This window comes from Argentina anserina, chromosome 2 (assembly GCF_933775445.1).
Source record: "Argentina anserina chromosome 2, drPotAnse1.1, whole genome shotgun sequence".
In the NCBI taxonomy this organism is placed as follows: Eukaryota; Viridiplantae; Streptophyta; class Magnoliopsida; order Rosales; family Rosaceae; genus Argentina; species Argentina anserina.
Window position 1 is genome coordinate 29748874 of NC_065873.1, and position 17233 is coordinate 29766106.

Genomic DNA, 17233 nt, shown 5'->3' on the forward strand with positions numbered 1-17233 from the left:
TGGAATATTCATAGTTTTCATACTACCTAACAATACAACGATGGTTCAAAACTAAAATGGAGTTAACTTGTAGAAGACAAACACCTTCAAAACGCCGCCGTTCTGTTGGGCCCATCGAATACGAACGCAAGTCGAAAAGTTAGCTTGAAAGCGTTGTACAATAACCACCGTTCAACCACTGCAACTGGTATAAGGCTTTTCACAGTCCACACCAACCTGGCACCGGCAAGCCAAACGAAACTCAGACCAGATTTTCCAACCACCGAAAACCCCTAAATCTCTTCCCAGCTAGAAAGTAACTAGTATAAGACCTCACTATCCCACTAAGTCTTGGAAACATTGCAATACTTCATCACTGTTAGCTAGCTAGCTCTCTCGATCACCATAGCCATGGCGGCCGTAGTAGACGATACCCCACTTCTGATCAGTAACCACAGCGGCCATGAAGACGAAAAGGAACTCGCGTTCTGTCCCAAGTTTCGGGTGGAGTCGAAGAAGCTATGGCAGATTGCTGGCCCTGCAATCTTCACAGCCTTATGTCAGTACTCATTGGGTGCTCTCACTCAGACCTTCACTGGGTTCGTTGGGGAACTCGAGCTCGCGGCCGTCTCCGTCGAGAACTCCGTCATTGCTGGCCTTGCCTTCGGTGTCATGGTAAGTTATTAATCTCCATTTGCTTTGTCCTTAAAATTTGTGGCTCAACTTGTGCAAGGTGGCCAGCCATGTCTGTGGTAGTTACACTAAACTCCAATGTCCTCATTTCCCAAAAAAAAAACGCATTATTGTTACTCCAATGTTTACTTAGTAAGTTTAGTTACTAATGTCTCTATTAGTTACTAAATATTAAGTTTTGTGGTGGAGAAAATTACAGTTGGGAATGGGAAGTGCACTGGAGACGCTATGTGGGCAAGCATATGGTGCGGGGCAGATTAGAATGTTGGGGGTGTACATGCAGAGGTCATGGATCATTTTGCTGACTACATCTCTATTTTTGGTTCCAATCTATGTTTGGTCTCCTCCCATTCTTGAGCTCATTGGTGAAACCGACGAAATATCTGAGGCCGCCGGTTAGTACTTAACTCATCTTTATACTCTCATTTATGTATAACACAGTAGTAAATTGCTAAGCTGCACATATTTACAGTACTGGTTCCTGTAGTAAGTATATATATTTTACAGTTAAAAATGGACAATGTTAATGGTTGTGTAGTGGTATGTCATCTTTCTTGCATTGTTAAAGTTCGAGTCTTGCTGTTCTTACTAGTTTTTGCTTTTGTTTTCTTCTCTTGTCAAGTGGCCTATTTCAAGTTTTATTTATAAATCTATCCTCTATTTTTTACTTCTTATCTTACATTGAATTATTTTTCATGAATAAAAATTAATTTTTGCTTGTTCAAATTGTAAATGTTACAATGATACAAGATCTTATCGAGTTAACATTGTAGATATATATACATTAACCTCTTTTTGGTGCACTTGTAAACCTACATTTCTGGCTCCGCCACTGCATATTTAGATGTTAAACTTTAGTAGTTTAGTTGCAATCATGTAACATAATCATGAAAGATTACCAAAAATGGGCAAATTTTATCTCTTAGTGATTTGCCATAAAAGGTGAAGACCCCAAAAGCCAGCCAACTTCATTCAAGAAATATGTCACTGTGAATGAACATCTCAACGTCGAGCACGTGAAAAAAGTGGGCTGCTTTTCTTTACGTAATGGGCCAGCCCAAGATACTTACTCTTTTGGGCTTCTGTGGTGCAGGAAAGTTTGCTCTGTGGATGCTTCCACAGTTGTTCGCGTACGCGCTCAATTTTCCTATACAGAAATTCTTACAAGCACAGAGGAAAGTGTATGTGATGGCTTACATATCAGCTGGTGTACTAGTTCTCCACACCTTTTTCAGTTGGTTGATGATTTTGAAGCTCGGTTGGGGATTGACTGGAGCAGCAATCACACTCAACACCTCATGGTGGCTTATTGTCATTGGCCAGTTGTTGTACATCTTCATTACTAAGTCGGATGGTGCCTGGAGTGGTTTCTCCATGCTCGCTTTCTCCGACCTCTATGGCTTTGTCAAGCTTTCTCTAGCTTCTGCTGTTATGTTATGGTACATTTCTTTCTCCAACCGTTTTGTTACCTCTAGTTTTTACTTTGAGCTTTGAAGTACAATAGTAATTAGTTTGGTGGTGATTGCAGTTTGGAATTCTGGTACCTGATGGTGCTGGTGGTCATAACTGGCCGGTTGGCGGATCCTTTGATCCCGGTTGATGCCATCTCTATTTGGTAATTAATGTGCTTAGCAGAAGTACTGTGTAATCAGTTTTCAATTGTTGATGTTTTAGCGAACTCATTTCTGATACTCAAGTTATATATATGTGCAGCATGAACATACAAGGATGGGATGCCATGATTGCACTCGGGTTCAATGCTGCGATTAGTGTGAGGGTGTCAAATGAACTTGGGGCTGGAAATGCGAAGATAGCGAAATTCTCAGTGATAGTGGTTTCAATCACTTCTGTGTCTATAGGAGTGGTTTGCATGGCCATAGTTCTTGGAACAAGGGACTACTTCCCTTACCTGTTCACCAGTAGTGAGGCTGTTGCTGAGGAAACTACCCAACTTGCTACCTTGCTTGGAATCACAGTGCTTCTTAACAGTCTTCAACCAGTTTTATCTGGTAAGATAGGAACAATGCAAAGACATACTTAATGTTTCATACAACTTGATTGGAGTCGATGAACAGCGTTTAGTTTTCTTAATCATTTATTCGAGTTGCATTGTTTTATTTTCCTGAAGGTGTTGCTGTTGGAGCTGGATGGCAATCTGTTGTGGCGTACATCAACATTGGGTGTTACTATGTTGTTGGATTGCCAGCTGGAATACTTCTGGGATTCACATTTGCTTTTGGTGTTGAGGTACTATATTTTGAGCTACTCTTTAATCTCATTGTATAATAGACTTAGTGATGAACTATGGTTACATTGATCGTCTCCCCAAACTGAATTGTGGGTTTGTTTTTTCATAGGGTATTTGGTCAGGAATGATTGGTGGCATTTGCTTACAAACCATAATCTTGATAGTTGTCACTTCCATAACTAACTGGAACACAGAGGTCAGTGCTAGTCTCAATATCTCTCATTCTTCACATCCATTATTTCTAGCCTTGTACTGTTGTACATGAGTGCTAATTATGTTTTGAATTGTGAATATGCAGGCTGAACAAGCTGAGAGCCGTGTCCTCAAGTGGGGAGGAGGAAGAAAAGGAGATCACTGAATCAAAAGTGTAACATCGGGATTAATCATTGACGCATCATTGTACTGCAATCACAGATATCTTGATGCTAAAACTCAGAAAGTAGTGAGGTGCATTGGACAACAGTACTATTAGTATGCTACAACTTTGATGTGCTACTATCAGATCATATCCGAAATCAGTAAAGAACTTGCGCGAGTAGTAGTGACACATCGATTTTGTTGTATCTAGAAAAGGAATGATTTGGTGGTTTCCTATTCCTAGTTTTGCAGCATTTCTGTAAGATGGTGCAGCTGCCATCAGTAAACTTGAAAATGCTACTTTTTTTTTCGATCATCAAGTAATTGTTTCACCAGAAAGTTCATTCAATTTCTTTAATTGCTCCAAATTCATGATGAAAATCTTGCCAAAAAAAAAACTGATCATACAGAGAAATAGATACCTGGCCTTGGAGCCTATGAGGATCTACAAGGCAGACTCCATATAGGCATAGTATGCCAATATGAACACAAATCATATAGGCAAATTATATCATAAACCCTCTATTAACAATGAGCGGTAAACTACGGGGTGTGGTGTAGTGGTTTCTGACCGCGGCAACTATTTGATCAGGGTTTAAACGTGACATTGATCAGGAGTTCGATCGTTGGTAGAGGCATTACACAACTCTTTGTTTCTAATTGGGCCACAATATGAGCCTGAGTTGAGGCATTGAGGACATTACTGTGGTCAGGGCACCCGGTGAAATTCCGGGTTGGAACCATTTCACATGAGCCCCATCAGAGATTAGTCTCACGCCGGCCGGAGGTATTACATTCGGCCGTGGGGATACCCTGACACCTGGTTTCTAGACTGGCCACTCCGCTTCGGTATGCAACGGTGTACCACCGTGGAGCATTGAGAGGTTGTCCTCCGCTGGGTTTGTCTTCGGCCCCATATAGGAAATGTCTTAAAACTGAAAAAAAAAAAATTAGCGGTAAAAATTAAATAACAGTCACTACCCTAATTTTACCACCAAAAAATTAAAAATGTAAAAAAAAAAAGAAAAAAAAAAGAGGAACCTGAGATTTTATTTTAAGCACGACTTTTCTCCACCATGGAAGCTAAAGAAAGAAGAAGCCGATCACTATATAAACCATCTCAGAATGCCTCTCTCCGATTCGTTTCATCTCATACAAGAGAAGAAGAAGACGATCGATAAGGAGAAGATAAGGAAAGGGGAAAAGAGAGACTCTCTTTTCGTTTCTAGGGGTTTTTCTTCCCCTAGAAGCTTTCTTTTTTCCCCCGGAATATTCTCTCTTTTTGTCACCGCGGAGTTTTATAATTCTCGCCGGTGATCGGAAAATGGAGGACGACTATTATATGAGCAGCGAGGACGAAGGCTATTACGACGAGGAGGAAGATAATGATCGCGAGAGTCTGGAGGAGGAGATGATGGCCTACGTTGAGAGTGAGACTCCAAAGTGTGAGGTTTCCTCCGCCAAGGTAATCCGATTTTTTACCGTTCTTGATTCAATTCTGGTAAATCCGGTTTGAAAAATTTACCTTCCGAGTTTCGAAATTATGAAAGGAATTTTATTATTGATGCAGGTAATTTCAAAAGAGTCTCTCTTGGCTGCACAGGTAATTATTCTTTATTTAATTTTGAGTTTCTGATATGAATGTAAGTTTGATGGCATTGAATTTTGTTTTCTGTTATATGCTGAGATGTTGGTTATTGGAAAACTGTAGAGGGGAGATGTGCAGAGGGTGATGGATGTGTTGTCATTGAAAGAGTACCATGCCCGAACCTTGCTCATTCATTATCGATGGGATGTCGACAAGGTGCTTGCTGTGTATGTTGAGAGAGGGAAAGAGTTTCTATACGAAAAGGCAGGCGTGACTATGGTGGAGCATGACACATCCGAGCTTTCATCTGAGGTCATGTGTGATATTTGCATGGATGAAATTCCGGCAAATGAGGTCACTGTCATGGATTGCAATCACTGTTTCTGTAACGAATGTAAGAACTCTGTTGATCGATCATCTAATCATTTTCTGTTTTGCGAAATTCTGAAGTGCATTTTGTTTGTTCTGGGATAACCAGTGATGACAATTAGCTTGGTGTATAATCTTTTGATTGAAGTTGATAAAAAAAGCATTTTGTTTTCACTTGTGATTTAATGGCATTTGAATTTTAATCTTTGAATATGTTCCTAAATAATGAGATTGGATTTTGCTAACGAAATGAAACCATTATGCAACCTTTGGGATTTCCTTTCAAATTTCTCTTAATGAATCTGGGGATATGGTTATCTGTAGAGGAGGTTATGGCAAATAGTATTGTGAACATGCGGAATGCACTAAATGCCTACCATCTCATGTTAGTGGCTTTGTTATATTTGTTCATGCCAGCCTGCTTGCTGTGATTCTATATTTTTTTTTTAATGGAATGAGTTTCGCCTGCCATTGTGCCTAGGTTGGACAGAGCATTTTATTGTGAAAATAAATGAGGGTCAAAGTAGGCGCATCAAATGCATGGCGCACAAGTGCAATGCTGTGTGTGATGAAGCCATAATTAGAAATCTGGTCAGTGCAAGGGATCCTAATCTGGCAGAGAAGTTTGATCGTTTTCTCCTGGAGTCATATATTGAGGATAATAGAAAGGTGAAGTGGTGCCCGAGTGTTCCTCATTGTGGAAATGCTATACGTATTGAGGAAGATGGTTTAATCGAGATTGAATGTGCATGTGGAAAGCAATTCTGTTTTAGCTGTTTATGTGAAGCACACTCTCCTTGTTCATGCCACATGTGGGAGCAATGGTTGAAGAAGTGCGTAGATGAATCAGAGACTGTTAATTACATTTCAGTCAACACAAAGCCTTGCCCAAAATGTAACAAGCTGGTTGAAAAAAATGGAGGATGCAATTTAGTTACCTGTATCTGTGAACAACCATTCTGGTGAGTGATTATACCGTGCATCTTCTGCAGATACCCTTGTGTCTTCTTAACATTTATATGTGGTTGCAGTTAAAAGATGTGATATGCGCTCAAAAGTTTTTGTGCAAAGATGTGATATGTGTTCAACAATGTTTGAATTGGCTTTCACTGATTTGCTTTCATAATTTTGACAGCATTCATAACAATATTTGAAGTTGATAGTCTTTTTATTTTCTCTCTCAGTTGGCTCTGTGGTGCCCCTACTGGTTCGGATCATACATGGGATTCCATTGCAGGTCATGAGTGTGGACGATTCAAAGAAGATGAGGAGACAGACCTTGAGCAAACCAAGAAGGACCTATTTCGTTACACTCACTACTTCAACCGTTTTCAAGCTCATAAAGATTCTCTTAAGCTTGAAGCTTCGCTGAAGGAAACCGTACAAAGAAAGATAACATATTTGGAAGAAAACTTATCGTCATCTAAAGATTATAGCTGGGCAAGCAATGCTCTCGACAGACTCTTTAGATCAAGGCGAATTATTGCATATTCCTACCCATTTGCATATCACATGTTTGGTGACCTTTTCAAAAAGGAGCTGACATTAGAAGAAAGGACTATAAAACAGAACTTGTTTGAGGACCAGCAGCAGCAGCTTGAGGCAAGCATGGAGAAGCTTTCTATGTTTACGCAGGAACCTTTTGATCATTATTCCGAGGAGAAACTTCACGATTTAAAATTAAGGATGGTGAATCTTTCTTCGCTTGTTGATAAGCTCTGCCTAAAATTGTAAGTGTGCCAACCTCTGTACTAAAAAGATGATAAGAATGAAGTTTGTTGCCCTGAAAAAGCCATGATTTTTGTACAACTTATGGCAAACGGCTGTAGAGACTACAGTTCATCTCTATGTGAAGCTACATATTTTTTTTTATCAAATATGTGATGATAACATGAGTCTAACATATTGTATACTTGCAGGTTTGAATGCATTGAGTATGATTTGCTGGGCAAACTTCAATTTTCTGTTCACAGAATTGTTTCTTACAGCTCAAATGGAGTGGAGAAAGCATCAGAAATTAACAGTTGCTCTGGATTCTGAAAATGACAATGGGACGGTATGGCTATTTATAAAAGCAAGAGTCTTCCAGGCTTTACATATCCTTGCGGGTTCCTTATTATTTATGTTTCTGTACACTTTTTCTATACCAGAAAAGAACTTGGAAACATCAGATCTCCTACGGACAACTATAGAATTTGTCCTCAACCGAGTTTGAGAGTGTGTTGTGGTGAAAGTTGATGCTTTTCTCTTTGAATCATGCCTGGGGAAGAACTGTCGAAGACTCTGCAAATCTCAAAAAAGTCCTTCAGGGCTGCAGATGGTGCTGAAATAGTTAGGATGGTCGAGTTCACAGTTGTGGAACTTTACCAAAATGATAACCCAACCTCTTAACCTCCTCAGGGTTAGAAACGTACTTAGAAATCAGATTCTTTTAAAATAACCTCACATATAATCCTAGTTGTTTTGCCAAGGATATTACATAGATAGGGTGATGTACTAAGTTGTATGCATTCATTGTTCAGAAATGAAATTATGAGTTTATACATCTCATAATACTGGAGATACGTACGTTCCATTTTTCTCCCTTCTCTTACCAAGTTGATCATAGAGCTATGAGAGTAGCAGCACAGTTTTACAGTCCTCGTTTGTTCATTTCATAGGGAAACAAATACGTGTACGGAAGTAACGTAACAACACTCTCAGCTCATCAGCCTCTTGCTGAGTACTTGCTCTGAGCAACAATAGTATTGTGCTACAAATTCATGTAGCCATCCACCGAAGGTCTCCGAGACTTCATCAGTTTTTTGTGTTGGAGACCTTCAGCTGCTTTCGTACACTACATGAACATGAAGGGCTGTCATGTTTCCTCGGAGGAGGTATTGGACTATTTGCATAGATAATATTTGTGAGGTGATCGACAAAATACAGCGGAACGTACCTTCACTGTGCAATGAAATACTTCATGTTCTTGGGATTTTATCCAACATTTATATGAAGAAAGTTCGCAGCGAACTTTATTCAGAAATACATTTTCTTCATAAAACCATTTCGGGTCACTTTTGTTGGGCCAGTTTGGGGCTGCGGCCCACATATAGTCGGGTCCTTGTTTTGAACCCAAGTGTTTATATCAAATTTTCGTTCAGCTCGTGCGTCGGTCATTTCCAACGAGAAGCTCCAATTGAGATCACAAGATAGTGCAGCACCACCGGCCATGGCGAAATCCAGCGCCGACGACCAGGAGCTCCGGCGAGCCTGCGAGGCCGCAATCGAAGGCACCAAGCAGTCCGTGGTCATGTCGATCCGTGTCGCCAAGAGCAGAGGCATGTGGGGCAAAACTCACAAGCTCGGCCGCGACATGGCCAAGCCTAGGGTTCTTGCCCTTTCCGGTACTCACTTCTCTCTCGTCTTCCTCTCTTAGACCTGATCAGACTAGTGCTAGCGCACCGTGTGTAATCTCGATTAGATTAGTAGATTAGCTGAGCTTAAATCGGTTGATCTGACTGATTTTGAGGTAGTAGAATGTAGAGGTTGTCACAATGTGGCTGGATGAGTAATGCGGTTGGAACTGAAGATTAGCTTATCTTTGAAGCTCGCCAGAAGCTTGTTAATTCTGATTAGACCTTAATTTAATCTACTTTTAGGAGTAGTGTAGCTAGAACCTGCTAAGTGTTGTTGTTATATTGATTGAGTACACTTTTTTCAAGTGTAAAAAAGTTGATACTTCTTATGGAGACCATTATTTCTGATTTATTGGAAATGCTACATGGGTATCTGTATTACCTGGTTACACTAAAGATCTGGGAGCTGCAGTTCGATATCAATCAATTAGGTTGGAATGGTTATACGTGTATTAATAAGTATTAGCTAGATATATAGATGTGTATCTGAGTTTATTATTGATAACATTAGTCGTTCTGTGGTAAATGGCTGTGGATGACCTACATTTGTGGTTTTTGCAGTGAAAAACAAAGGCCAGCGGACTAAAGCCTTTCTTCGAGTCTTTAAAGATTCCAGTGGAGGAGTTCTTGAGGTAAACTAATTTTGTTCATTTTTAAAGAAAATTTTGTTTTGTTGCTTTCCACTTTGTTTTAGCTTATGTCAACTCAGTGGTATTGCATTTATATTGAGGTAAATTTTCTCCACTTGAATCCTCGGGATGGATTGTCCGATTTCTAGTCTTGTCTGGTTTTATCTGCTTTCCCTGAAGAATGTTATGTGCTTAATGCTGCCGGAATTTTACCGACACAGAGCCTGGAGTTGATAACTAGTGTTATGGTGCCTTAATATTTAATGTGGACTCTTTCCTTAGCAGATGAAAGGTTTTTTTTTCTTACTTACCAATATGTGAGAGAAACTGTAACTTATCTTACAAGTAGTATTATATAATGAGATTAATTATTTAAACAAAAGAATCTGGTCTCACCATACCCAAAAACAATATCTTACGAAGTGCCAACCTTTCCCAAAGTTGCCATGAATTCAACGTCTCAGAAAGTTCCCTTTACTTGCAGGCTGCAAAGTTATACAAGCTAAAGCATCTTTCAAAGGTGGAGGTTTTAACAAACGACCCTAGTGGATGTACTTTTACTCTGGTAATGCTCCATCCTACACGATGTCTGTTGAAAGACTATATGCTTGTGTAGAAAATCTGTGTAGTGGAAGGGGGTTCTTGCAATTAAGAAAACTAAGAACCAATCTCTGAACAAACATGTAGGTTTATTCTAGTTTGACTCCTTTTTTTGTAGGGTTTTGATAACCTAAGAAGCCAGAGTGTTGCTCCTCCTCAATGGACCATGCGAAACATCGGTGACAGGTATATCATGAAAAATGATACCCCTCTCTATGGTATAAACCGTATAATCCTTTCATCAATTAAGTAGATTGCTCATATATATATTTTGACGTAGGAACCGCCTTTTATTGTGTATTTTAAACATATGCAAGGATGCACTGGACCAGCTGCCCAAAGTCGTTGGTATAGATGTTGTCGAGATGGCTCTTTGGGCTAAGGTACATACTATGAGTTTATACTTCCGTGGTCTTTAAGATTGTAAGATATTTATGACTGAGGTTTCACTTCCTGGTGATTTTGTAATTACTGGTACTGCTTCAGTTGGGACTTCTGTTTGACGGTAACTTCGTGTTTCTGTTATGGAAAGATATATGTGCGGTGTTTGTGTAACTACTAGAGACTAACTAATTCTTATATGCTTTAATGGTCTTAACATTTGGCCTCCTCCCTGTTGTCAGAAACTTTCTTTTATGACTTGTTTCCAAATAATTTATTCTCCTTATCGTCTTTTGTTAAATTAGGAAAACACACCGGCAGATTCTAGTAAAAAAAATCAGCAGGAGGACCCTGCTGCTTCAACAGTGACTGAACGTGACTTGAAAGTAACTGTTGACAAAGAACTTGTCTCACAGGCCGAGGAAGAGGACATGGAGGCACTTTTGGGAACGTATGTACATTTCATTATCTTTCTTGTAATGTAAAATTTAATTTTTCTGTTTTAGAATGTTAATATTTGGTGGTATAAGATTTTAAGTTAAATGATGCTGCGTTTGCATAATCAGCAAATAGATAAGCAAAAGATATGATTATACTGGTTTGAGGTTTTGGAAGCTCTTCTTTAATTTCCTGAACTTTGTTTGTACTTAGATCAACGGGACAAGTTTTATATAACGCCTGGTCGCCTGCTTAATTTATGATTTAAATTCAGCATTTGCGCCTGCCCATAGTTGATGAAACAAGTGGCTGTCCTGCGCTTAGTCAAATGTCGTGTACACATATATTCATTGTAAAAGTAAACTTAGCCAGTTCTTTATACTTCCTAGTTTGATGATCATTTATATGTGCTAGAAACCATGTTTCCTGGGACTTTTCCCCTTTGTTCCTATTAGGTTGCTAGTTGCCTTACTTTGTAGTCTTGCAGCCACAATTTTTTTTCTAAGTTCTAAGTTTATACTGTTGCAACTATGCACATATGTGATGTGCAGTTATGTAATGGGTATTGGTGAAGCAGAGGCATTTTCTGAAAGATTGAAAAGAGAGCTTCTGGCTCTAGAAGCAGCAAATGTGCATGCCATTTTGGAAAGCGAACCTTTGATGGATGAGGTGAGCCGTTTCTCTGTTCATTTCTTTATATATTATGGCATTTCTTCTTTCCAAAGTTACTTTTTGAAGTTTCTTAATTCGAAGGAGGTTTTCAGATGTTTACTTAATTATATTTTCTAATTTTCTGTTCACATGTCTGTATCACTGCTTTTGCATTATGTAGTAATCCATGTGGCTATATCTTGAGATTCACTCATTCATTTTTTGACCTCATACTTGGTTAGAGCATTTTTCTGTTACACAAATGATGTCGCTATCTTTATTTGAACAACTTCATTCTTCATTATCTGCTCGAGCTACTTGCATCATTACTTTACCAAGCTGTATATGAAAATGATGTGAAAGCTGTTCATATCTAATTCTAGCACATTGTTTCCATGGATGTCCATTTTCTTGAAAACATATGAGACTAATATGTATAGCGTCATTTTGTGGTGTTGTAGGTTTTGCAAGGGATTGAAGCGGCAACTAATTGTGTTGATGACATGGATGAATGGTTAGGCATCTTCAACGTGAAACTCAGACACATGAGAGAAGACATTGAGTCGGTATATCTTTGATATATGGATGACAATTTGTTTGTTTTCAATATTGCACATCACAGAAATTTGTACCTTTAAAATTTTTGATCTTCTGTTAAATGTGCTTAATACATTTTAGACTAACACAGCATACATTTTCAGATAGAAACCCGCAATAACAAGTTGGAAATGCAATCTGTAAATAATAAAGCACTCATAGAGGAACTTGACAAGCTTCTGAAAGGCTTGCATATCCCTACGGAGGTATGCTGTCCATTATGTTTACCTGTGATATATAGTTGATTAGTTTTGAACTGGCACTTGTTTAGGCCCGAAAGATCTTTTGAATGTCATTTCCTTGGTGTAGTATTCAACATGTTTGACTGGAGGTTCATTTGACGAGGCACGTATGATTCAAAACATAGAAGCATGTGAGTGGTTAGCTGGTGCTATACGCAGTCTTCAAGTACCCAATTTGGATCCTATCTATGCAAACATGCGAGCTGTATGCACTCTATCTTTATCATTTGTTTCCCTTCCCAAAAATATAAAGTGTGCAAAAACGCTGTGCTGTGACTTTCAAAGTTCTCTTTTGAAGCTAATAACACTTCAGAACATTGTTAGATTGGTTATAATGTAACTTAATCCTTAGAGTAAAATAATTTACAAGTTTTCAATGCACTCGTAATTATTCAAATACTTACAGGTTAAAGAGAAGCGAGCAGAACTTGAAATATTAAAAGCTACATTTGTCAGAAGAGCTTCTGAGTTCTTGCGAAATTACTTTGCTAGTTTGGTGGATTTCATGATCAGTGACAAGAGCTACTTTTCTCAGGTGCACTTTAGGACTTTAGTTCCTGTACATTTAACTAAAAATGTTCATCATCTCAGTAGGAATCTCAATGCTGACTACTTTGGTTGATTTTTAACAGCGGGGGCAACTGAAAAGGCCTGATCATGCTGATCTACGGTACAAATGCAGGACATATGCTCGCCTTCTGCAACATTTAAAGGTCTTATCTCATATTAATTGCATTAACTATTTGAACCTTGCTCTATATATGTGTGTATTTGCTTGTATTTATTTATTTCTCATCATCGGCACCTTTGTTTCTGCAGACTCTTGATAAAAATTGTCTTGGTCCGCTGAGAAAAGCATATTGTAGCTCCCTCAACTTGCTTCTTCGTCGGGAGGTTAGAAATATTAATTTCCTAAGTCTAGTTTTTTATCATACCTTTTGCTCTCAAATTTTATACCTTTTCAGGAACTTTGACTGACCTAAGAATGTATGTATGATGTCTTTAGGCTCGTGAATTTGCGAATGAGCTTCGTGCTAGCACAAAGGCATCAAAAAATCAAACAGCCTGGCTTGAAGCTTCTACCGGTTCTGGTCAAAATGTGAATGCTGCAGACACTTCTACTGTTTCTGAAGCTTATTCCAAAATGCTCACAATTTTTATCCCACTCCTTGTAGATGAGGTCAACTCCGGACATTCTAGTTTTTTCCTTAATCTGAATAATCTGATCTTTCTATTAAAAAGTAGTCTACATTGTGTCAACTACAGAGTTCTTTTTTTGCACACTTTATGTGCTTTGAAGTTCCTGCACTGGTTCCTCCAGGGGGTACTGCCAATGGAGATAAATCTGAATACAATGATGATGACCCCACTGATGACGATTTGGGAATCATGGACATTGATGACAACGACAGTAAAGCTGGTAGTTAACTCTGTTTGCTTTCAGTCTTATGTTTAACCTTTGCACTGTATGTAATTATAATCCAGTTCTGCCTCACTCTCTTGCATGACCCAATCATCTAATGTTGTAGGTAAACAAACAGGAGAGCTTGCAGCATTGAATGAATCTCTTCAGGATTTACTAGATGGCATCCAAGTAATGAGCTCAACAAATTGCTTATTTGCTTGCTTACACCGGCTTTCTAAAATTTTTTGCCTGCACTCTCTTTCATTAGCGGGTTTCCATATTCACATTATCTGTAGCAGAAGGAGGTGACCTGTTAGGAATTGTATTTCATGTTCCTTAATAGACATCATCTCAAATCTCAATCTTCTCTCACAGAAGTTAGGATTTCTTATCTATGGTTTTAGGTGATACCAAAGTGGATATTTTACTCTAATTAGCTTAGGTTGTAGACTGGAGGTATCCTATTCCAATGGCAATCCTTACACTTGAACAGTATCCAATGATTTAGAGTCTTTCTAAGGTGTTCGTGTGTGCAAAATTTGGTCTTGATTGAGAAAAAATTGTCTGTTTGTAATACGCATGGTAAATTTGTATGATTTTGGAAACTTCCCATGTCACAGGATTGATTCATTAGATGAAAACCAGTCATATTAGGGAGAGTTCCTTGATGACAATCCTAACATGATTTTTATGTTCCTGAATTGTGATTTTATTGGACGATAATATTGATAAGATGACTGAAACTTATTGTTTGCATTGGCATCTGAATTTGCATAAAAGGCCAGATTACATAATATTTCATACCTTACATACTGTTCTTCATCTTCTATATTATATCACAAAAATGTTACATAGCCGCATGGACTAGGTAGCTTCCATGTGTCCCACGACATATGCTTTTCCTGATGTCACTGATAAAAGATGTCATTATATGATTTTTCAGGAAGACTTTTATGCTGTGGTGGACTGGGCATACAAGATTGATCCTCTACGCTGCATATCAATGCATGGGATTACAGAGCGTTATCTTTCTGGTCAGAAAGCTGATGCAGCAGGGTTTGTGCGTCTCCTGCTGGGCGATCTGGAGTCGAGAATATCAATGCAATTCAGTCGTGTAAGTTTTTCTTTTAAAGGGTGATCATGGTCATATATTTTTCAAAGTTATGAAATGAGCCCACGTCACTTCTTTTCAATTGCAGTTTGTTGATGAAGCCTGCCACCAGATTGAAAGAAATGAGCGCAATGTTAGGCAAATGGGTGTCTTATCATACATCCCAAGGTAAAATGGATCAGCATAGCTTATGCTTCTTAGTCATTGGTTCATCAAGTTGAGGTCTGCAATGTTGACTGAATGCTTATAATGAAAAGAGAAGAAAATGAAAAGAACAAGAAATCGGAAAGAATTTTCATTACTTCCAGTAAATAAATGCAAAGTTCCAAAACAGTTTGTCAGCTCTAACCAGGCAGCGACTTATCCCATTCTCTGCTGTTCTTATGTGTTTGATACTTCTTGTAACACGTTGTAGTTGAATTTGCTCACTTTGTGTGCAGATTCGCAACTCTAGCGACGCGAATGGAGCAGTATATCCAAGGACAGTCTAGAGAGTTAGTTGATCAAGCCTACACAAAATTTGTAAGTTTTTTCTCAATGACAACATAACTTTTGTGGTGGGTGAATTATGATGACTACTATAATCCAAACAAGTGGGATAGGGCATCAAATATCATGATTGAAAGAGGAATGTTTTTGTTTTGGTCACAAGTGGTTAAGTGGTCCTTTGCGGCAATGGGCATTATACTACAGAGATGGTTTCTGTTTATTCAAGCATGTACAAGCAAACACTAGTGGTTCTTCTTCGAACAAAAAAAAATCTAGTGGTTCTTGTGATATTACTTTGGTTTTTCTATTCTAAGTATGAGGCCTTGAATGCTTAATCCAGTTTAAAAGACCACCTTTTTGTGCTCTTTATTCAAGCACTTAACTGTCAACTGGCTCCATGATTTTTAATGATGAAATCCAGACCAATAAAGAGGTAATGAAAACATTAGATTATTACCGGAGCTGTATTCTTATGTGAGGTTGCTTGCTTGACAGGTTAGTATAATGTTTGTGACTTTAGAGAAAATAGCACAAACGGATCCGAAATACTCCGACCTCTTCCTCTTAGAGAACTATGCTGCATTTCAGAATAGGTAGTCCTCTTTCCCTTTTCAACTATCATCAGTGTTTTCTTTTAATTTGAGTTTTGAATAGAAGCAGTTTGCCTGCAGTTTGTATGACTTAGCAAATGTTGTTCCCACATTGGCCAAATTTTATCATCAAGCAAGCGAAGCTTATGAACAAGCTTGCACACGCCATATCAGTATGATCATTTACGCTGTAAGTTATTCCCTTTGGTGCCAGATTAAAGCCGCTATATTGAACACAAGTAACCCTCGTCCTGTTCTCTTTGCAGCAATTTGAGCGGCTTTTCCAGTTTGCAAAAAAAATAGAGGATTTGATGTATACAATTGCACCAGAAGAGGTTAGTGAATCATTAGTCCCTAATTGTCATTTTGTTCTCATTTTGTTTACATTGTACATGTTTATAGTTAATCCGAAAGCATTAATAATAAACTGTTACACTTTGTGGTTGATGTACGTATTGTTTTGAGAAACAGTTCTGTGCAATTGATTTAATTGAGATATTCTAAAATATTAAATATTGCTAATCAATTTTCTTCACAAATTTCAGATTCCTTTTCAGCTTGGATTGTCAAAGGTGGATCTGCGGAAGATGTTAAAATATAGTTTATCTGGGGTGAGTTGGGTAAAATTTCCTTATATCTTGGTCTCATATGTTCGTTGCTAAACATCATCTTGGGTATGCAGCTTGACAAGTCCATCAGTGCAATGTACAAGAAGTTGCAGAAAAATATGACATCAGAAGAACTGCTGCCGTCCTTATGGGATAAATGCAAGGTATGTTGTTATATAAATTTATGTTGGTGTTGTAAAGCATGTTTAGAGCTCAGATTTGATTTATGCTAAGAACCCTAAACAATAGGCTGCTCAACTGCTGCATCTTGCTGCTATCTTTATCTATACAGCGATTGGAAATTGAACTATTGTGTGTGCTCAACTTTGTAAACCTTTTCCTACGAGAAAATATTTAATGGATTTTCTGGGTTTGACAGAAGGAATTTCTGGACAAGTATGAAAGTTTTGCTCAACTAGTCAACAAAATCTACCCCTCAGAGACCATTCCTACTGTAACAGAGATGAGAGAACTTTTGGCTTCCATGTAAATTGAGTCACTGTCCTGTATAATTACAACATTTCATAGATATGTTTGAGGAACAGTTGTAGCTTGATGTAATCTTCTTTGCTTTCCTTTTGTCGAAATTTATGGGACAACATCGGTTTTTCATCGTCCCAGTTGAAAAACATGTATAATTGTTTACATGAAAGATATATTGTAACTTGCGTTTTCCATAGCTGTACTCATTTTTTGCTGATCGTTTCCATCATTCCATCATGAACCGGGATGCCGCCTCGATATAAAGAAAGCAAACTAACTGAGAAACTTGCTCTCAAAGTTGGCCAAGAAGCTATGTTATATATATATATATATATATATATATATAGCCCGGAACTGTTGGTTTTTTCAAGGTTATG

At 38.3% G+C, this 17233-nt stretch overlaps 3 protein-coding genes across 3 annotated transcripts; all 3 read left to right on the forward strand.

Annotated features, from left to right (window-relative positions):
• Nucleotides 1-231: 231 nt before the first annotated feature.
• Nucleotides 232-3502, forward strand: LOC126782949 (protein DETOXIFICATION 33). The gene is made up of 8 exons (XM_050508307.1): nt 232-654; nt 872-1067; nt 1766-2111; nt 2201-2287; nt 2386-2681; nt 2801-2919; nt 3030-3116; nt 3219-3502. Exons 1-8 carry the CDS (start codon nt 391-393, stop codon nt 3276-3278), a joined length of 1455 nt encoding a protein of 484 aa, XP_050364264.1. The 5' UTR covers nt 232-390; the 3' UTR covers nt 3279-3502.
• Nucleotides 3503-4379: 877 nt separating this feature from the next.
• Nucleotides 4380-7290, forward strand: LOC126782280 (probable E3 ubiquitin-protein ligase ARI2). Its single transcript, XM_050507495.1, has 6 exons — nt 4380-4742; nt 4848-4880; nt 4989-5259; nt 5716-6196; nt 6419-6964; nt 7154-7290. Exons 1-6 carry the CDS (start codon nt 4602-4604, stop codon nt 7272-7274), a joined length of 1593 nt encoding a protein of 530 aa, XP_050363452.1. The 5' UTR covers nt 4380-4601; the 3' UTR covers nt 7275-7290.
• A 1100-nt stretch (nt 7291-8390) lies between these two features.
• On the forward strand, nt 8391-17048 carry LOC126785507 (exocyst complex component SEC3A). The gene is made up of 25 exons (XM_050511221.1): nt 8391-8620; nt 9194-9264; nt 9746-9826; nt 9980-10047; nt 10142-10244; nt 10548-10693; nt 11232-11349; nt 11793-11897; nt 12033-12134; nt 12238-12375; nt 12577-12705; nt 12803-12883; nt 12990-13064; nt 13177-13350; nt 13437-13590; nt 13700-13764; nt 14519-14689; nt 14775-14854; nt 15127-15208; nt 15671-15768; nt 15847-15955; nt 16032-16100; nt 16311-16376; nt 16448-16537; nt 16753-17048. Exons 1-25 carry the CDS (start codon nt 8446-8448, stop codon nt 16861-16863), a joined length of 2661 nt encoding a protein of 886 aa, XP_050367178.1. The 5' UTR covers nt 8391-8445; the 3' UTR covers nt 16864-17048.
• The last annotated feature ends 185 nt before the right edge of the window (nt 17049-17233 follow it).